This window comes from Leptodactylus fuscus, chromosome 5 (genome assembly GCF_031893055.1).
Source record: "Leptodactylus fuscus isolate aLepFus1 chromosome 5, aLepFus1.hap2, whole genome shotgun sequence".
In the NCBI taxonomy this organism is placed as follows: domain Eukaryota; kingdom Metazoa; phylum Chordata; class Amphibia; order Anura; family Leptodactylidae; genus Leptodactylus; species Leptodactylus fuscus.
The window spans coordinates 52,128,096-52,150,726 of record NC_134269.1 but is presented as its reverse complement, the minus strand read 5'-3'; the positions used below and the strand labels follow the sequence as shown (position 1 = coordinate 52,150,726).

Genomic DNA, 22,631 nt, shown 5'->3' with positions numbered 1-22,631 from the left:
TTAGAGTTTCTGATACTGGCACCTGTAGTTGAGATCTAAGGGCAGTCTACCACCACCAAAATCAGTTTTAACCCATATGTAAATGAGCTGTTCAGTGTACCAATGCAATGGCAGTAATTCCCAGGGACCCCATTTTTGTCTGTGGTCACCGCCTAGTGCTGCCCTCTGACATAAAAACTGACAGACCCCGATGAGTGGCCACCACAGTCAAAAATGAGTACTCGGGCAGACACGATCACGCCCCGGGTGCACCAAACAACTCATTTGTCTATGGATTAAAAGTAAAATTTCTTGGCCACAAGAAAGCAGTTCGACACAAAATAAGTATCTTCACTATATCGCTGTCCTTCTCTACAACTGTGTATAAGTGGTTTAGAATAGATTTTGATGGTGACAGACTCCGTTTAAAGCCTCTAGTTACAAAATTTATGGTACCCACCTGCCAATCTGAGTGTGCCCGTTCTGCCCTGCAAAACTCCAAAGGAGTTCCTGATGGTGCAGAAGTAGCTTCCCTCAACTCTTGCGCCTTCTCTTTGCGATATTACAAGTGATCCATCCAGCAGTACAGTGAAGTCTTCTGAGGTTAGTTGCTTTCCATCCTTCCACCAGGTGACATTATTGGACACCTCAGTGTCATCTAGGTCACAATGCAAGATGGCATCCTGACCTGGCAGGAGAGTTGTATCTGTAGGTCCAGGACGGCAGCCAAGGTCTAGCCAGGTGCCCTCTCCTACAACAAATTGCCAAAAGAGAGCAATGAAGACAACTGTTCATAAACATTTAGATACATTAGTCAAAAGGTCTTAACATAAGGGGTTTCCCATAATTTGCCAATGCTGTAGGATTTTGAGGCAACTATGCAGATGCTTTAAATGCTGGGCATCTATTGCAGAGCAGAACAATGTCTAACATATGAAAAAAAAAAGAGAAAAGGCACCGAGCCGACCAATGTGTAGTAATTTAGAACAGTGACTCAAGGTAGGCAGAATATTAGGCCGCTCACCTGGCAGGGTTGTATAGGATACAACAACCCTGATGGCATAAACAACGGATAGGTTAGTGGGTCTAGGTAGCTGCAGGTCATACGCCAAGAGATGTCAAGGAATAACAATTATGGACCGTCCTTCATTCAAGGAAAGAAGACCGCGCTCGCCCAAGAACCAACAAAATTTTATTAGCACAGCACGACGCGTTTCGAGCAACAATGCTCTTTTTCAAGTGCACAGAATTCACCTTTTCAGTTGAAGGTTCCTGAAGAGGTGAATTCTGTGCACTTGAAAAAGAGCATTGTTGCTCGAAACGCGTCGTGCTGTGCTAATAAAATTTTGTTGGTTCTTGGGCGAGCGCGGTCTTCTTTCCTTGAATGAAGGACGGTCCATAATTGTAATGTCTAACATATCTCCACTCCAGCTCTTGGTCACAACCTAGACTCCATTCAACTGAATGGAGGTGCAGCCCGAGATACTGACAACTGCTTTACCCCTTTAAGTCCTTTAACCCAGATGATTTCTTGAAATCCTTTCCTGCTTATTTGTATACCAAATTAACCAACTTATTTTTTCAGTAACCATGGTTACAAATAACCGCTATGGATACTGAAAATTTTCCCCCCACCTTTAACTACTATTGTAGTATTAATTCCAATAATGGAACCGATTATATTCTATACTGGCATTTCAGGTGCAATTGATCCTAGGAGCTTCTGTGAGGTTCCTATAACATAGTTATTAAAAGGTAAGTAAAAAGTTGTTGTACATCATTAAAAATGGAATGGAATAATATACGGCCCTTATGTACTCAAAACCAATGTTATTTATATATGTCAACCATAGTTGCTCACATGTGTTAATGTGCCTTTAAGTGATGCAGCCACCCAGTGGAGGAGTGTAGGGAGGATGGAAGTAGTAGTTGCTCACAGTTGGCCTCGCGGTGGCTGTAATCAGCTCCACCAATACACCTCTAGGGGTAATGCAGTGGCAATGAGAGGTCCTAGGGTGTGGACATTGGTGATTGTAGTTTCCACTGGGGCACACCCTGTGGTAGGTCTCCTGTCTGAAGGTGGTTTGGGTGCCTCTGATGGTAATACAGGATTGAGGACTCAGGAGACAATTGTGATTGGTGCAAACAACTTAGGGCTTTGCTGCAGCTGTCTATAAGATAGGTGAACTTTTGAAGCAATAATCTTCACAAACATGACCTCGGAGCTGTGGACCACTCTTTTCTGGACTAGGAGCTTTAAGGGTAAGTTCAGACAAAGTTTTTCGGACTGGAACCTGAAGTGGAGGCCACCTCAGGTTCCGGTCCAAAAGACGGGTCGCCGCAACTGAAAACCGGTGCACTGCATCGGCATCCAACCAAGCACTCCGCTCCAGATTAGGCCCAATGAATGGGCCTAGGCCGGAGGAGGGAGTGCCTTCAGACCGAATCGCGAGGCGACTCAGCCTGAAGAATGAGCATCTCGCTTCTTTTTTCCGGGAGCCAGAAGAAATTTCAATGGGAGCCGTCTTTTTGGTCAGGGTTTTGAGGCGATTACGGCCTCAAAACCCTGACCAAAAAACTCCGTGTGAACTTACCCTAAAGCGTTGCAGAAACAACCGCAGTGTGGACGCATTGCGGTTCTTCCTGCAGCGCTTTGAACAGAAAGTTCACAGAGTTTTCCTCCATGGACTTTCTGTTACAGTTATATCTATGGGGAAGCCACTGGCGTTTCTGTAGATATAATTGACATGCTGTGATTTTCAAAACCACAACAGTTTTGGAAATCTCAGCGTGTCAGCGCTGCGTTTTTTTCTGCAAAGGGGGGATGGGATTCGCATAAATCCCATTCACTTTGCAAGTACTGTAAAACGCGGCGATTTTTCCCACATCGTTTCTGCCACATGCAAATCACTGCGTTTTCAGCACGTGGGGCCCCAGCCTTAGATGGTTTTCTTTGATTCAGTCATTTTTTTTTCCTAGTTATGTCTCCTTAAAAAGTATAAACTTTTCTCTTTTTCTTCAACAAAAATTTACCTGCAATTGCCTAGTGGTTAGGTTCCTAAAAGTTGCTAGCCTGAAGTTGATAGGTGCTAGTTGTAGTTATGAGGTCCATCCAAAAATTATCCTCACACAGTCTTTTTCATGCATGCAACTCCAAAAAAATGAGCATTCCCATCTTGACTGCCATGGTACACTAGCCCTGACAGGTAGCTTATAGGCCAAGGTGACCCTGACCTGCATGTGCCAACTAAAACTCCCCTCTCCGTAGAAGAGGATGAACCATCTACCTTGTTCCAGCATCACTGGTATAGTCAAATGAAAGTCATATTAGGTTGCATACAGCAAACACAATACAACATATGACAGCACAAAAATACAGCTAGGCTGACACATTGCAGAAAAGCAGCTTTCTTTGTGGAAAATTTTGCTGTGGCTTTTTTTTAACCAAACCTCGTAGTGAGTTGAGCAGAAGAGAGAAGTATAAGCAGTTCCTTTTACTTCCCTTACTATTGGGCCTGGCTCAAAAAAACACAGCAAAATCTAAAACAAAAAAATGCAACTTTGATTCGTGGTCAGGCTCAAGAGACGTTCCTATTCTGGCGGGAAGTCACCCCTATATTTGGCAGCCTCTTGCACGTTATGGGAGAGTTGTCAAGTATCCCATCTGGTGAGAGCTTCATACAAGTATGAGATAGTATAGGTCAAAGTGCACCATGTTCTTAACATCAACCTGGTGCCAAACGTTGCAAGCCAGAACCTCTGAATCATGTTGTTACTAAAGTCCGGATTGCAAGGGAGTCGGGGCAAGCACTTTTTGAACATTGAGTCTGAATAGCCTGTTTCCAAGGAAACCCCTTCTGTGTGTTATATTGGGATTTGGAAGCTTTGAAGTATACCTAGCACCATCTGTAGGTCTTCAGGGGGTTCTGTGAAACAGTCACCCACCACACCCCTTCATGTATACATTTGGCATCCCACAAGACGACACCACCACTGCTACTCTATTGGGCCCACTACCTGTAGACTTGCTATTTTTGCATGTATAAGTATATATACATTAGTTTAGGGTATTCTGCATAGAGTTCTGCTGTGCTCTGTATTCATATCACAATTGTAGTCATCTGAATATATTTTTCTTCAACCCAATAGCTGAGTATCACCCTGTGAAGGGCTCTCCCAGGCTGAACCTATGTAATAGGTTCCGAAGATCCAGCAGATGACAACTCCATGTGGAGCTGACATTGGGGCCACTTACAGTACTGGCCATTAGGGTCAATTTATTTTATGTTGACCCACAAATAACCTATTAGACTTTGCTACTGATATGTTCTGTGTGAACAGTAATAAAGTCTAAACCGCATATAAAAGTGGATGTGTACATGTTCTATACAGATGGACAATGGGAACCCTTTAACGAAATATACGCACTGACATTCATTCTTACGGTATCAGAATGCGTAATAAAAGCCGTTTTCACAAAGCTAAAAAATATGCAAGATTCATCAGCTCTCCCCTATAGACACTGTTAAATGGAACTGAGCGTCCTTTTAGCACCCCAGTAGATGACAAAGATGTCTAAATGAACCCATTCCCCACTTGTGATAGTGCCACCCTGTCACACCACGTCTATGCCCTGTTTACCAGTTACACTACATTGACCTAGAACCAATGCATGAAGGTGATCTATTTAATAGAAATATTCCTCTTGAAGCCACGGACTGAAATCTGGGAGCCTGCACCCTGAAGGCTTCCATCTGAAAAAAATCAGATATATTCACCACTTGTTCATATAGCCCTGCAATACTTTTACAATGCAGAAGACCTCAAAACAGAGATCTATTGATCAAAATGAGGTTTGTATCATCTGCACTGACAGGATGCTGAACAGACTAAAAATAGGTCAAAAATAGTCCTTCCGTGTCCTACAGTAGAGTACAGCTCGTACAACCTCATCTTCATCATTGTTGCCAGGTCCTTTTTTTACTTAAAGTACCCCTGTCATATTGAAAGTTTGCTGAGCAAAGCAGAAGGAGCAGAGCAGATTGAGATATAGTTTTGTTAGAAAATTTGCAGTAAAACTTATATTTTATCCATCTAAATCCTTAGATTTAGGCTTAGGAGGTCCTTATTAGTGACCAACAGCCAATATAGAGCGTGCATACAGCAATAGCTGTCAATCACTCAGTAGGACCGCCCGCTGGACTCCTAATGCTGAGTTCAGACAGTGTTTTTTGGTTCAGAATTTGAGGCAGAGACAGCCCTAGAATCCAGACAAAAAAAAACGGTAGTTGCGACTGGATGCCGATGCAGCACACCGGCATCCAGTCGCGGCACTCCACTCCGGATTAGGCCTATAAGAATGGGCCTAGTCAGGAGGAAGGAATGTCTTCAGGCTGATGTCGCGAGGCGAATTCACCTGAAGAAGGAGCATGTCGCTTTTTTTCCTGGAGCCGGAACAAACCGCTCGCGAAAAAAGAACTGACCGGCTCCCATTAATTTCAATGGGAGCCGTTTTTTTAGTCAGGATTTTGAGGCAGATTCCGCCTCAAAATCCTGACCAAAAACCCCATGTGAACTCAGCCTAAGCCTAGCAAGAGCAGGGATTAAATGAGTAAAATACAATTTATACTAAAACATTTTCCATACTTTCTAGATTCTTCGAGAATTCAGACTAGAGGGTGGGGAATGGCCATGCATCGTGTATGTTCCTGTTCCGATCTTGCTTGGGATCCCCGCCACTTTCTGCTTCTTGGTCCCTCTTGACACACAGCAAGTAACTACTGAGCCCATTGTTGGCTGTAGCAATGACCACCTCAGCTAGTGATGGGCTGTGCAGTATTTCCTGTGAAATAGGCAGCATCAGAACAGGGATGGCGGAGGATCAGTAATTTTTTTAATATTATTTTTATTGAGGATAAGTGCAGAAGTATCTCAGCTGAAAGCATTAACAGACAAAAATAAGGGTACAAACAAGAAGCTGCTGCGCTAAGGGGAAATAAGGTCAGCAGGAAACTGATAGTGTCTGTATGCAGGCAAGTCAAAGTACACACAGGCAGGGACGGCAGGTATATACATCACTCATAGAAATCAAGGCAATCACGTGGATAATATTTGGGCTCTATACAAAGAGTTTTGGAGTCCCCTGACCTACATAGAGTCCCACCCTACACTCATGGAAATATCTCTCAGCAGCCACGGTTGCAATATACAATATTTTCATATGGTAGAGAATTATTACTTATCTGCCCCATTGGGATACCAAGGTCCAGGAGACAAAGACCAGGTATAAGAGCAAGTGTTTTAGTAAAGGACATCCTGGAGACGTTCTAGGACTTGGGCCCAGGAGGAAGACACGACTGGACATACCCATAAGAGATATATAAGATCAGTACGCTTTTTATTACTTTTTAATACCATTTTTATGGTTGGACAGATAACTCCTTTAATTCCATCCAGGTTTTCATCATTCTTCATGGAGTATCTATGTTCTTCTAGTATTTGCGTAGGTTTTCTTGGTTTCCTCTAACCATTCAAAAGCTTACGGATAGGTGAGGCGTATGTAGGAGAGTGACAGGAACTGATGACAACCCGTGAAAGCGCTTTGGACTACGCCGCAGTTATATATACCCTACGTTAAATTAAAAAAAATCCCATTGTATATGTCTAGTTCCAGCCTTCTCCATGCCATCAATAATCCATCAACCATAGTGCAAAATGATGTTATTAAACTGAATACCTGCGAGTGTGTCTTTGTCAGTAAGTAGGTCGATAAATAATATGTGTCTGACTTTCGAGACGATGAATAGTAAAATTCTTAGGATTTTTTTTTGTAAAACTATAGACATCTTGCTATCGCCGGATAAGAATAATAATAATAATAGTAATTATAATAAGACCACAATGAAATATTAATGCTTGTTCCAGACACTTTACCTTATTCATATACAGTTCTACTATTTTTAAACCCTCTCAGGCAGTTGCTAGGAGACAGTGATGTCCGGCACTCCGCTCGTCTCTTCTTCCCATCCGCTCAGTAGAGATTCAGTGTCTATCTGCTTTCTAAACCTGAGTCATAATTAAAGGGGTTATCTACCTTTTTACAGCTGATGGCTTCTCTTTAAGATAGGATTTGACATTGGTGGTGGTCCGACTATTGGGACCCCTGTAGATCAGCTCTTTTCCTGAGCTCTTTTCCCTAGCCAACCACCATCACATTCATCGTACTTCTCCCGAGAACATAGGGCACACTGCCCTGCGCCCACCATGTTCTCTCTAGTGCCATTAATCATTAGTGTGGTGCCAATTCCATTACAAGAGAGGAGTTCTCCACTGCTACCAATGATCACTGGAAGATTGCGAGCCGTGGAAGGACTGGCTACATGTGAATCAAGGGATGACAAAGTCAAAACTGGCACAGGCAGGAGGACTAGGTGTCAGGACTGTGTACTTGCGTGTACAATAGAGATGAGCGAGTACTGTTCGGATCAGCCGATCCGAACAGCACGCTCCATAGAAATGAATGGATGCACCTGGTACTTCCGCTTTGACGGCGGCCGGCCGCTTAACCCCCCGCGTGCCTGCTACGTCCATTCATTTCTATACGAGCGTGCTGTTCGGATTGGCTGATCCGAACAGTACTCGCTCATCTCTAGTGTACAACTGACAACTCCAGGTGGGTATTTAACAGTGACTAACAATTCATGCACCCAACCAAGTGTGCATCCAATGTGGGGCCTAGTTTGCAGCAGAATGCAGTCGGATAACACTCATACTAACGTCTGAGGCCTTGTTCACATCTGCATACGGAGAGTCCAATGTGGGACCCCCAAAACGGAAACCTATCTGCATAAAAAGCAGTTACCTAAGAAAACCAACAGACCCCATAGACTATATTGGAGTCCGTGTGGTTTCCACATGACAAATGCAGAGAGAAAAGTGTTGCTTGCAGGATTTTTCTCTCTGTACATTTCATGCGGATAGAGGAATGAAATGGCCCAAATGCAGATGTGAACTGGGCCTCAGTGTATTCCGTTATACATTCATGTCTATAGGGGCTTCTGATCCATTCTGTTCCGATGATACTGAGCAGGATAAGATGCCCTACAATCATCCATGTCATCAGAAGCCTCCATAGATGTGAATGCGTAACAAAATGAATGGGGTCTACTTATTCACACGACTATATCCTGTCTAAGAAACACAGTCTGTGTACTGACCATATTTCCAGGTCTTACCACTGCTATGACACGGGAACCTATTAGTCACAATTTACTACGATACAGTAATACAGTCCATTGTGAAAAGAGATGTCACAGAAAGACAACCAATGTTGAAAAATATTTTGGCATAGTGTTAACACCCTTCATGAGAGGGAAAGACACATCTAGCCATACCAAACTAAAGACAGCCATGTAATGAATGGACTTGTCAGGACTGCCAAGTGGTTCTCCTCTCTAGCATATAGAAGGGGCTCTTGAGAAGAGGACTCCCTCTCTCCTCTATGAAGTCCTTATGTCTAACCGAGGTTTAAGGACAGTGGACGTCTCTATGAGGCAACTCCTTTCATGCAAATCTCTATTCAGCAAGTCAATGCCTAAAAGAACATCGATATGGGTGAGAGGTTCAGCTGTTGTTGAGGCCAAACACTAGAGTCAGGAAGAAATGTAACCTGAGTGACCATGAAAATGTGACAGACGGGGTGGATTGAGAATTTTGGAATCTGCTGATCACATGTGATTTTCACGCACTATGGTCTCTGGAGTTTACAGAGCATGGTGCCCAGAGCCAACATTCAGTAAGCCGGAGTGCTGTGTGTTAGTAAAAAAAAGAGAATTGTCAGAAAGTCCTGTTCACATTGGACAAGTATCATTACAAGTTATGGCCATTTTAACCTGTTTTTTCCATCTGCCTATTTTCTGGATAGCATGTAGGGTTTGTGCTAACTTCTCTGGAGGGGTTGAGGCCCTCTATGCACTATAATAATACATTTTATTTATATAGCGCCAACATATTCCGCAGCGCTGTACAATTTGAAGGGTTCAAATACAGACAGAAAGATACATTACAAGAAAAGTCTTTTCACACAATGGGACTGAGGGCCCTGCTCGCAAGAGCTTACAATCTATGAGGTAGAGGAGGTGACACAGGAGGTAGCAGGGGCGGCATTGCTTATACAGAGGTCAGACAATGTTGTAATAGAGGTTACTGTCATTACACAAACATAAAACTTTATGAGCCATCACCAGTCGTGTCCTTTAACATGTGGATGGAGCTTGGACATATAAAGTTAGCCTGAAATGGCATCATATCATGTGGGGTAATGTGGGAGCAGGGACAGAGGCGGGTTAAATTTTGGGGATTCTAGTAATAATATGGAAGGGTTTACATAAGAAATTGTGATAGGCCTGTCTGATAAGATGTGTCTTTAGTTTGCGCTTGAAACTGTAGAAATTGGGAGTTAATCTGATTGTCTGGGGTAGAGCATTCCAGAGAAGTGGTGCAACTCGGGAGAAGTCTTAAATACGAGCGTGGGAGGTTCTGATAATAGAGGATGTAAGTGTTAGGTCACTATATTGCTGGAAGCACCTGAAATGTCACTTATAGGTACGCTACAGCAGTAGGTGCCCCCAAAAGAGGCAATAGTGAAACATATTGGATCAGAGATGCCACTGTAGTCTGTACTATCTTTCTATTGTGTTTGTATACATGGGCTGTGAGATGTGTTGGGTATTATTCTGGCATCTTTAACGTTTGCTAATCCTACTTTAGTCTAAGGGTGAATTCACACTGAGTAAACGCTAGCTTATTCTGAACGTAAAACACGTTCAGAATAAGCGGCGTCTAAAGCAGCTCCATTCATTTCTATGGGAGCGGGGATACGAGCGCTCCCCATAGAAATGAATGGGCTGCTTCTTTCACTCCGTGCAGTCCCATTGAAGTGAATGGGAAGTGCCGGCGTATACGGCAAGCTCTGCTCATGCCGGAGCGTACACGCCGGCACTCCCCATTCACTTCAATGGGACTGCACGGAGTGAAAGAAGCAGCCCATTCATTTCTATGGGGAGCGCTCGTATCCCCGCTCCCATAGAAATGAATGGAGCTGCTTTAGACGCCGCTTATTCTGAACGTGTTTTACGTTCAGAATAAGCTAGCGTTTACTCAGTGTGAATTCACCCTTATGGGTACTATTTGATTCTGATTTATGGGTCTTTTTCTAGCAACTTTATTAGTAGGTAACCAACTAGCTCTTAGATTGGATTTATTGAGTCCAATACCACTGTGTGGTCTTGTAAGAAATGTCACTAGAATGCAATGATGCCTCTCAGTATGATAGACATGTCTAATAGATCCGTTGCCCCTTTTCCTCTGCCTGGTACTAGTTTACCACAGGTTGGTTTGGACTGCTTTTGTTGTCTTCCACTGTGACAAAAGTATTAGGAACCATGTACTTTTTTAATACCTCCTTTAGGCGAGATACCAAGTGAGCCAAAGCATTAGGGCCCGTGCACACGATGTAACACGGCGTTAATGCGGACACGTAAACTCGTGTCAGAATCAGCACTGCAAAACAGAATCCCTTTGAGTTCAATGGGTTCCGTCTTACGCGTGCTACACATTGAAATCAATGGGAGGCTTTTTAACCCATTGATTTCAATGTGTTACATGCGTTAAACGGAACCCATTGAAGTCAATGGGATTCTGTTTTGAAGTGCTGACTCTGACACGAGTTTACGTGTCAGAATCAACGCCGCGTTACACCGCGTTCATGGGCCCTTACTAGGCGGTCATATGTCCAAACACAGCTCAGCTAGTTGGATATCACTTAGATGACAATCAGTTACATGAAGCAGTACAAAAGAAACTACTTGGTATATGAAATGAGTTGAGTTGAGATGAACCAAACCAAGTGGATCTGGTACCTTGCAAATGGCTAAACCATCACTCATGAATGACCGATTATAGAGAAATTCCAACATTAGTGGATGTCACTAAACTCTCTAGCCTTATTTAGCGGCACAAGGCTAAAATTCAAGCAGGATAACACAAGTAACAAAAGTTTACTTACATGTTTAGCACTTACATTGCTCTGTGTACTGATCGTATATCTCTGGTGTAGCCTCAGTTTCTACTACAGTTAGGAAATAAAAGATACAACATACTCACCCAAACTGGACACTACATGTTGAAATCAATGCCTGGAAAAACATATTTCTCCCGTGCAATGCAAACACTAAGGCCACCTGCGCACAACCATAGTAGCTTTTACTGTTCGCCAATACTGATCCATAAAAAAACATGTCCGTATGTTATCTGCAATCACTGATCTACAAAAACACTTGTTTAACCCCTACACTTGTCTATGCCGCAAACAAGGATATGCTTTTTATTTTGCAGATCTTGTATACAGTATGGACACACTGCCATAGTTTTTGTATGAATGTTTTGTGTGCACGAGGCCTAACTATGAGGATTTGGCATATAGAAAGCTGTTTTAACATGAACTTATCGCTGCCAAAGTACACTTAGCCTTATTATTAAAATTACAATATTTAATAGATTCTTCAACCTAAAACCCAACAAAAATTGCAAACCAAGTCACGTGTGGACCAATAAATAAGAATGCAGACCTTGCAATAAATGGAATGGCCCATAGGCCTGCTCACATGAGGATGACACTCTTGTAGGATGAAAGTTTCATATCTGCTAGGAAATACAGTCCTATGAAAAAGTTTGGGCACCCCTATTAATCTTAATCATTTTTAGTTCTAAATATTTTGGTATTTGCAACAGCCATTTCAGTTTGATATATCTAATAACTGATGGACACAGTAATATTTCAGGATTGAAATGAGGTTTATTGTACTAACAGAAAATGCGCAATATGCATTAAACCAAAATTTGACCGATGCAAAAGTATGGGCACCTCAACAGAAAAGTGACATTAATATTTAGTAGATCCTCCTTTTGCAAAGATAACAGCCTCTAGTCGCTTCCTGTAGCTTTTAATCAGTTCCTGGATCCTGGATAAAGGTATTTTGGACAAGCAATTCAAGTTCAGTTAAGTTAGATGGTCGCCGAGCATGGACAGCCCGCTTCAAATCATCCCACAGATGTTCAATGATATTCAGGTCTGGGGACTGGGATGGCCATTCCAGAACATTGTAATTGTTCCTCTGCATGAATGCCTGAGGATTTGGAGCGGTGTTTTGGATCATTGTCTTGCTGAAATATCCATCCCCGGCGTAACTTCAACTTCGTCACTGATTCTTGAACATTATTCTCAAGAATCTGCTGATACTGAGTGGAATCCATGCGACCCTCAACTTTAACAAGATTCCCGATGCCGGCATTGGCCACACAGCCCCAAAGCATGATGGAACCTCCACCAAATTTTACAGTGGGTAGCATGTGTTTTTCTTGGAATGCTGTTTCTTTTTGGACGCCATGCATAACGCCTTTTTTTTATAACCAAACAACTCAATTTTTGTTTCCAAAATGAAGCTGCCTTGTCCAAATGTGCTTTTTCATACCTCAGGCAACTCTATTTGTGGCGTACGTGCAGAAACGGCTTCTTTCTCATCACTCTCCCATACAGCTTCTATTTGTGCAAAGTGCGCTGTATAGTTGACCGATGCACAGTGACACCATCTGCAGCAAGATGATGCTGCAGCTCTTTGGAGGTGGTCTGTGGATTGTCCTTGACTGTTCTCACCATTCTTCTTCTCTGCCTTTCTGATATTTTTCTTGGCCTGCCACTTCTGGGCTTAACAAGAACTGTCCCTGTGGTCTTCCATTTCCTTACTATGTTCCTCACAGTGGAAACTGACAGGTTAAATCTCTGAGACAGCTTTTTGTATCCTTCCGCTGAACAACTATGTTGAACAATCATTCAAAACAATGATTGGATACACCTGGCTATGAAGTTCAAAGCTCACTGAGGTTACAAAACCAATTTTGTGCTTCAGTAAGTCAGTAAAAAGTAGTTAGGAGTATTCAAATCAATAAAATGATAAGGGTGCCCATACTTTTGCACCGGTCAAATTTTGGTTTAATGCATATTGCGCATTTTCTGTTAGTACAATAAACCTCATTTCAATCCTGAAATATTACTGTGTCCATCAGTTATTAGATATATCAAACTGAAATGGCTGTTGCAAACACCAAAATATTTAGAACTAAAAATGATTAAGATTAATAGGGGTGCCCAAACTTTTTCATAGGACTGTATAAAGAAGTTGAGTCTAGTTATAATATGCGGCAAGATACTTTGTTTATTTTTATATATTCATAGTGTCCTCTCTAGTCATTGGGGACATTTATTAAGCTACTTTTTCAGCATTTTTTTCGGACTCATTTGTACCTTTTCTTCTTTTTAGATGTTATGCTGCCTTCGCCACTTTTACTTTTTTTTTTTTCTTTTTAATGTAGATTGTGAGCCCCATAGAGCGATTACAATGTACTTTTTTTTTCCTATCAACATGTCTTTATAGGATGGGAGGAAATCTACGCAACACAGGGAGAACATTCAAACTCCTTGCGGATGTTGTTCCTGGCAGGATTTGAACCCAGGACTCCAGCACTGCAAGGCTACAGTGCTAACCAGCGAGCCACTGTGTTGCCCCCACCACTTTTACTTTTCATTCATTAATTCATTATGCTTACTTGTATAGCGCCATCATACTCCGCAGTGCTTTACAGACATTAACAGTCACTGTCCCATATAGGGCTCACAATCTACAGTTCCTACCAGTATGTCTTTGGCGTGTGGGTGGAAACCGAAGTACCCGGAGGAAACCCACGCACACACGGGGAGAACATACAAACTCCTTGTAGATGTTGTTCTTGGCGGGATTCGAACCCAGGACTCCAGCGTTGAGCCACCGTGCTACCCGAAAAGGGCAGAAAAGGGGGTGTCTTAAATGGAAATCCTTTTCATGTTGTATTTATGACTTGCTTTTTTTTTAAAAGGAACAAAAAAAAAAAGGCGCAAATGCCCTCCAGTACATGGGCAGAGTAAAAAAGCCTATCAGATCAAACAGTATTAAAACGGAGCAAATGTCCTCCAGTACACAGACAGTATAAAAAAAACAACATCTGATCAGACAATATTAAAAAGGACAAATGCATCTTTTTTAACAAAAAAAGTGGTAAAGTCCACGTACCTTAGAAAGGCGCATCTAATATGTGTGCACACCATTAAAGAAGGAGGTGTACCTACATCAGAAATACACATCAAAGTAAAAGTAGGCTTAAAAAAAGGTGCAACTGTGAAAAAAACGTGCCCAAAAAACTGGTCTCAGGATCAGTCAACAAGGAGAGATGGGCAACTGATGCAAAAGAGGCCTTTTCGGAACGTGATCTTAAGAGTGAATGAAAAAGCTGTGACTCTCAATACAATATTTCAGGGTCTCTATAATGCATACAAAGAGAACCTTTACATCTTATTGGGAGACTCAGTCATTAGAAAACTATGTTAAAGCAGAAATAATCCCTAAGGGAATATTTACCATCACACCTGCACCAAGACCACATTCCCCTCACCCCCTAGGTGGGAGAATACCTTGCCCCAAAGTTCAATGAATACAATGATTGCTAGAGGATGGCCAGATGGTTTCCAAGCAGATTAATAGTATCTCAATGATCTTATTGAACAAGCATTGAAATTCAAGTCTGATACGTATTTAGCTAGAAGGGAAACCATTTTACAGACCTCAGTGTTGCGAGATTCCAGCTCTCATTGACAGAACGGAAGCATAAACAATTTATTAGAGAACTGTAAGAATTCACAGTCCAACGTGTATTCCTTCTTAAGGAATCTTATAGGGGAATCAGCCACTGAAGCATCATTTACAGATTTCAAAGCCTTAGATGTGGGCGCTAGTTTGAGAACCCAGGAGAATTTTAGGGGGAGGAATAGGGGACAAGGTAGGAGCAGAGCTGTGAAACAAAGGAGACAGGTATGGTATACAGGACGGACATATACAACCTCCCCATATTTACAGAGGGATGTCAAAACTACCCTATATTCTAATTTTATTTATTGGCACAAATGCGACTTGGTTTGCGTTTTTGGGGTGGGTTGAATGTTGAAGCATCTGTAAAATATTGTGTTTTTAATAAGGGGCTAAGCGTACTTTGTTGATTACCGTATATACTCGAGTATAAGCCGAATTTTTCAGCACAGTGTTTGTGCTGAAAAAGCCCCCCTCGGCTTATACTCGAGTCAGCAAACAATAAAAAATAAATTATTTTTTTCTTAGTAGGAGGGGGGGGGGGTTGGGGGGGGGGTCTATGACCAGCCGCAAAATCAATGTATAGAACCTGGCATAAAATAGTGGGGGAAAAAGAAGCTTTAAAAAAAAATAAAAAATAAAAGTTCTAAATCACTCCTTTCCCTAGAATACATACAAAAGTAGAAAATGTGTGTAACACAAACACATTAGGTATCCCTGTGTCTGACAGTGCCCGGTCTACTGGATATAGGGGATCTGCAGTGCTCCTGTTCCATCAGGAGCACTGCAGATACCCTATATTCAACCAGGCTGAATTCCACGTGGGGGAAAAAAAAAAGTCCTCAAGCTCAGGTAAGGGGCAGACAGAAAACCAAAACAACCCCCTCCCCTTTCCCAGCACCCAGCAACTACTGCATGCATTTCCCCTCTAGACTTATACTCGAGTCAATAAGTTTTCCCAGTTTTTGTAGTAAAATTAGGGGCCTCGGCTTATATTCGGGTCGGCTTATACTCGAGTATATATGGTAATCCTTTTGAGGACAGCTTGATAATTTGGTTTTGGCAGTGATAAGTTTTTAATACAAATTCAGTATCATATAACTATATACTATCATAGATGTCTTGCTAGTATTGCTAGTACTGGTAAATGGTCCATTTACATAGGCAGATAAATTGCCCATATCATCTGCTGTTTTACGATATGGCAAGTCGCACTGGTATCTAATAATGACAAGTTTTAATTATCTGTAGATTTTAGTACTATTGACCATATCCCCTCATACAGGCGAGTATACTCATTATATCACCCCATACAGGCAGTATTCTACTAGTTCATGGGCAGGGGAATGTACTGATGACAAATAATGACCATTGATGACTATTATCATGGCGTTGGATCTATGGGCATGTCTACACTTGGCAATGTTCAGAAATAATCACCCTAATGAATCCAGCATATCAACCCAATCCTGCAGATAGATAGGTTAGGGTCATCTGAATCAGATGGTATTTTCTTCTTGTAATTCGCTGCCTAAGTTGTTAAGATATTGATAAGATATTGCTGCGACGCTCTGATTGCTCCAAAGAGTTAATTTGCAGATAGGCAAAAGCAGCGATTCTCAAGGGAAAAACACCATTGGATTTAGGTGACCCTAACCCATCTATCTGTAGTACTGGGTCCAAGTGGAAGAGGAACTAAAACAGTCTCAGGCTAAGGCCCTATGATGCAGAAACGCAGCTTTTTTTTTTTTGCAGATTTTGCTGCGTTTTTTTTGAGTCAAAGCCAAGAATGGCTACAAAAGGCATGGGACATCTAGGAAGTTCTTATACTTCTCCCTTCTGCTTAATCCACTCCTGAATTTGGCTCAAAAAACTGCAGCAAAATCTGCAACAATAAAGCTGCGTTTCTGCAATGTGGGCCTCAGCCTGATCAGGGTAGTTCCAGAGATATGAAAATGTATAAAGCACATTTGGTACATGATGGACTATGATATGTGCAAAAACACATTAAGGCTAAGGCCCCACAGGATGTCCCGCAGCAAAAAAGCGCTGTGGAAAATCCGCGGTGACAACGCATCACAGCACTTTAAACAAAGAGTTTGCAGAGGTTTTGGAAATTGCAGCATATCTGCAGTGCAGTTTTTACCACAAAGTAGGCATGGGGGCATGGGATTCGCTTAAATCCCATCCACTTTGCCCTGAATATAAAACACCGCAATTTTTCCCATTTACGCCACGTAGGCCACCTGGCCTGTGTTAATGGCACATCATAGGCACAGTATTTTCCCCAAATGTGTTTGCTGTGCACATGATGATGAAAGCTGATCTAGTGATTAGAATCTGTGATGCATAGAAGGTGTTTTCCCCATGTAACATAATCTTAGTGAAAGATGATACAAGGTGCACCAACAAAGACAAAACTAATTGTGCATCTAATACTAGCAGGCGAGGTGCTGCTTACAGGGTGAGATTCGGAGGAGCTGACAAAGATTAGCTTGGGGAATAAGGCTTCCTGCACACACGGGTGATTACAGGTTGTTTTAAACCACATTACAAAATCCATGCGTATTTAATAAGTTATTTTCTGATAACGCATAGTTTTCTAGTTCAAGAGGTCTAAAGGTAAAGTAATACAAAAAATGTCATACTCAGCCTACTGCGATTAAAAAAAAAAATGTCAGGGAGCCAAAAACGTGTCATGAAAGCGCCAAAACATGGCACAAAATCCTACTGACCAACATGCAAAAACACGCTGCTAAGAACACCAAAACTATGCATTCACTCTAAGGTTAAGTTCATATCTGCATCGGGGTCTCCAATGCAGTGTCTGTCTAAAATTGGCAGGTGAGAAAGTTATTCCAGCGCGACTATTTTGTTGGGCAATTTTAGTTAAGAAAAGTGAACATTATAGTCAATGGGGTCCCTCAGGCTCCGTGGGCATCCACTACTTTAACGGTCGATTTGTCCGTTTTTCTAGTTCTACGATGGACCAATATGGACTAATATGATCCTAGTGTTAGTACAGTTTAGTCAACCAGATCAAAGAAATCTAAATGTGTTAATGAAGAACTTGCTTCACTGACAAAAAGATAAAAACTTATGCAAGATAGGCACCGATTCACAAGGGGGAACCCTTCTTTAATTCAGGTAAACCTAACCTATCTATCTGCTGGGTTGATATGCTGGGTTCTGCTGACAAACTCCCTTTAATGACCATTATATTAGCTTTAACAAATAGGTAAACACAATAATAAAACAATTATGTATTTGGGTGGAGACATCACTTAATAAATAAAACTTTGAATTATTAGGTCATTTTTAGTAATTTCTTGGCAAATAAGAGACCCGGCCCCTGGGATTTCTCCAGCTGTGCACTAAAAGAGGTTACATTTGGATTGGGCGGTGAGAATTAGGACACGTATGTTTTTGCTTCCAATGCAGAAGAGCTGTCCAAGCATTTAGCACAGGGGACAATTTATATTACAGTACATTCTATTGGAAACTCAAATCTGCACTGGTTTGTTTATTGCCCGTTAACATGGAGACACATCGGTTTGGATAAGGGCTGTAGACACAAGTAGGATTTTTTTTACAACTAATTGCTTTTAATCTGCCACATGAATTTCAGGCGTACATAATAAGCTTCATATGAGAACTGTATGGTGAGGCGTTTTTTGGTCAGGATTTTGAGGCAGATTCCTGACCAAATTCCTGAACAAAAAACTCAGTGTGAATTCAACCTAACACATATAATGGACCTAGTATTGAACTAACACTGTATATAGGACTGCTTCAAGCTCTGTACACTGTATAGTACACAGACTGGGTGGACCTATGTAAAGCTGATACGTGTGGAGGGCTAGTTGTTGGCCTGTCCTAAGGATAGGCCAAAAAACAAAATTCTTGGGCAACCCCTTTAATACTAAGGATGCCAGGCTTACATAACTGTTTGCTTAAGGTGCTATATCACTGTAAGAATAATTGAAGGGTAACCTGAAACAGAAGATTTTATTGTTTTCAAGTTCTATTGACAAGGGATTTATAATGACAGAAGACTAGGGAAGGGAAGATGACGTGTCATTTGAGTATGCTTACTGAACTTTGTCCAAACTTTTGGCAAGAATTTCAATCAGAATCAAGCCAATGGAGCATGAGTAAGCAAAAGCCACACATTCAATAGACATAGTCTTCAGTCGCCAAGATAGCTGGCACTGGCAATGGGACCACAACTTATATTTGCCATGCTCAATACTACATGTACATATACAGTATATGGCATCTTTGACTGTCCTTGTTAGTTGAACCTACAATTGTGACTTGATTTAACCTGTATCCTCAAGTAAAGGGATTTTGAAGCATAGGTTAGGTTCCAAGCATTCGGAGCTTTGAAGTCATATATAAATACTAAAGAACCTAAAGAGGACCTTTCATGTCCTTGGGCTTATGTGGTTTTATATACTGCTAGAAAGAAGACCAGCTTTCCCGTTATGTGCCTTGGGGCTGGAGATATTATGGCCTTTATCTCTGCCCACTGTCATAAGGGCGTTCCTGACAGTCTAGCTTGGCTGTAAGGAATGCCCCCGACAGTACTCGCCCATAGCCCTGTAGTGTCAGAGGGTGCGTTCCTTACCATCCAGCGATGACGTTGACCAGTGAGAAACAACCCCCAGTACTAAATCTATGGACGAGTATTATCAGGAGGGGCTTTCCTCACAGCCCAGCTAGACTGTCAGGAACGCCCTTCTGACAGTGGGCAGTCATCGGTAACCGCACCAATATCTCTTTCCCCAGGGCATAGTATAGGAAAGCCGACAGTCCACTGAATTCAGCGCAGTGTCAGCTTTCTAGCGGTCTATAAAACCGCAAGTACAGGAGGACATGAAAGCTCCTCTTTAACGTCCCCAATTTGCTTTCTCAGTAATGGGTCTGTGACGACGGTAATATTCCCACACTGGGGCATCTATATTACTTCCTACAAACCTCAAATCTACACTGTTCAAGTGACGTGCCCTTACATTAGCATAGGTTTGATTCCATGAACACCTTTGCATCCACCATATTTATGTGCGTTCTAATTGTCAGTGTAGCAAAGACACACATATCTACGCCCAATTCTAACTCCTCTATTTTGCCCCAACCTGGTTCATAAATAGCAATAGATATGGTCAGTCAGAAGCAATAAAGTTCCTCTAATTCACTAAAATTCCAGTGATGGAATTCCTATGAAAATAAATATACAACAAATGATGTTTCTAATTAATTATACAATATTAATATATTAATAATTCTATAATATAAATTAACATAATTAATTATTTTATGTTGAAGCTGGAGTTGGAGTCAATAACTTTTTTGAGATTCTAAGGGTAAGTTCACATGTGGTTTTTTTGATGCAGAATCCGCCTCAGAATCCAGTTCCACTGACTGACTTCAATGGGAGGCATTCACTTCTTTTTTTCCGCTAGTGGTTTTATGCCGCTCGCAGAAAAAAAGAAGCAACCCGCCCTTTCTTGCCATGGATTATGTGGCGGAATACACCTAGGCCTAATCTGGAGCGGAATGCTGCGACCGGATGCTGGTGCACTGCACCGGCATCCAGTCGCGGCTAGCCGTTTTTTGGACTGAATTCTGAGGAGGCCTCCACGTTAAAATCCGGTCCAAAAAAAACCCATGTGAACTTACCCCAACTCCACCTGAAATTGGACCTGATTCTAACTTTAGGTTGAGGCCCTACATTGTGGAAATGCAGCTTTTTTTGTTGTGTTTTTTTTTTTTTTTACCAAACCTAATGGGTAGATTGAGCAGAATGTAGAAATATAAACTTCCTAGATATTTCCCATTCCTTTTCTAGCCATTCTTGACTTTGAAAAAATGCAACAAAAGAAGTTGTGTTTCCGCAACGTGCAGGCCTTAAGACTTATCCTTGTATCTGGGAAATATTGAAGAGCATTCTAAGGGTCCATACACACAAAGGAATTTGGCGCTGATTCTGGTGCGGAATCCGTGTCAGAATCACCGCTGAAAAAAAAAAAGAGTCCCATCGACTTCAAAGGGTTCCATTTTCTGCGCGGAACCCATATAAATCAATGGGAACCTTTTTTCCCCATTGATTTCAACGGGTTCAATGCAGAAAACGGAACCCAATGAAGTCAGTGGGAGTCTTTTTTTCAGCGCTGATTCTGACACGGATTCCGCGCCAGAATCAGCGCCAAATTCCTCCGTGTGACACCCTAAAGGTGACCATTTATAATTTGATTATATATATATATATATATATATATATATATATATATACAGTCCTATGAAAAAGTTTGGGCACCCCTATTAATCTTAATCATTTTTAGTTCTAAATATTTTGGTATTTGCAACAGCCATTTCAGTTTGATATATCTAATAACTGATGGACACAGTAATATTTCAGGATTGAAATGAGGTTTATTGTACTAACAGAAAATGTGCAATATGCATTAAACCAAAATTTGACCGGTGCAAAAGTATGGGCACCTCAACAGAAAAGTGACATTAATATTTAGTAGATCCTCCTTTTGCAAAGATAACAGCCTCTAGTCGCTTCCTGTAGCTTTTAATCAGTTCCTGGATCCTGGATAAAGGTATTTTGGACAAACAATTCAAGTTCAGTTAAGTTAGATGGTCGCCGAGCATGGACAGCCCGCTTCAAATCATCCCACAGATGTTCAATGATATTCAGGTCTGGGGACTGGGATGGCCATTCCAGAACATTGTAATTGTTCCTCTGCATGAATGCCTGAGGATTTGGAGCGGTGTTTTGGATCATTGTCTTGCTGAAATATCCATCCCCGGCGTAACTTCAACTTCGTCACTGATTCTTGAACATTATTCTCAAGAATCTGCTGATACTGAGTGGAATCCATGCGACTCTCAACTTTAACAAGATTCCCGATGCCGGCATTGGCCACACAGCCCCAAAGCACGATGGAACCTCCACCACATTTTACAGTGGGTAGCATGTGTTTTTCTTGGAATGCTGTTTCTTTTTGGACGCCATGCATAACGCCTTTTTTTATAACCAAACAACTCAATTTTTGTTTCCAAAATGAAGCTGCCTTGTCCAAATGTGCTTTTTCATACCTCAGGCAACTCTATTTGTGGCGTACGTGCAGAAACGGCTTCTTTCTCATCACTCTCCCATACAGCTTCTATTTGTGCAAAGTGCGCTGTATAGTTGACCGATGCACAGTGACACCATCTGCAGCAAGATGATGCTGCAGCTCTTTGGAGGTGGTCTGTGGATTGTCCTTGACTGTTCTCACCATTCTTCTTCTCTGCCTTTCTGATATTTTTCTTGGCCTGCCACTTCTGGGCTTAACAAGAACTGTCCCTGTGGTCTTCCATTTCCTTACTATGTTCCTCACAGTGGAAACTGACAGGTTAAATCTCTGAGACAACTTTTTGTATCCTTCCCCTGAACAACTATGTTGAACAATCTTTGTTTTCAGATCATTTGAGAGTTGTTTTGAGTAGCCCATGATGCCACTCTTCAGAGGAGATTCAAATAGGAGATCAACTTGCAATTGGCCACCTTAAATACCTTTTCTTATGATTGGATACATCTGGCTATGAAGTTCAAAGCTCACTGAGGTTACAAAACCAATTTTGTGCTTCAGTAAGTCAGTAAAAAGTAGTTAGGGGAATTCAAATCAATAAAATGATAAGGGTGCCCATACTTTTGCACCGGTCAAATTTTGGTTTAATGCATATTGCACATTTTCTGTTAGTACAATAAACCTCATTTCAATCCTGAAATATTACTGTGTCCATCAGTTATTAGATATATCAAACTGAAATGTCTGTTGCAAACACCAAAATATTTAGAACAAAAAATGATTAAGATTAATAGGGGTGCCCAAACTTTTTCATAGGACTGTATATATATATATA

At 41.6% G+C, this 22,631-nt stretch overlaps 1 protein-coding gene across 1 annotated transcript in view; it reads right to left on the bottom strand.

The window, feature by feature from the left end:
• IGDCC4 (immunoglobulin superfamily DCC subclass member 4) overlaps nucleotides 1-22,631 on the bottom strand; it is a 78,977-nt gene that overhangs the window by 30,319 nt on the left and 26,027 nt on the right. Inside the window, exon 2 of the mRNA XM_075273134.1 lies at nucleotides 440-730. Within this exon, the coding sequence (XP_075129235.1) occupies nucleotides 440-730 (291 nt within the window). The remainder of the gene's footprint in view (nucleotides 1-439; nucleotides 731-22,631) is intronic.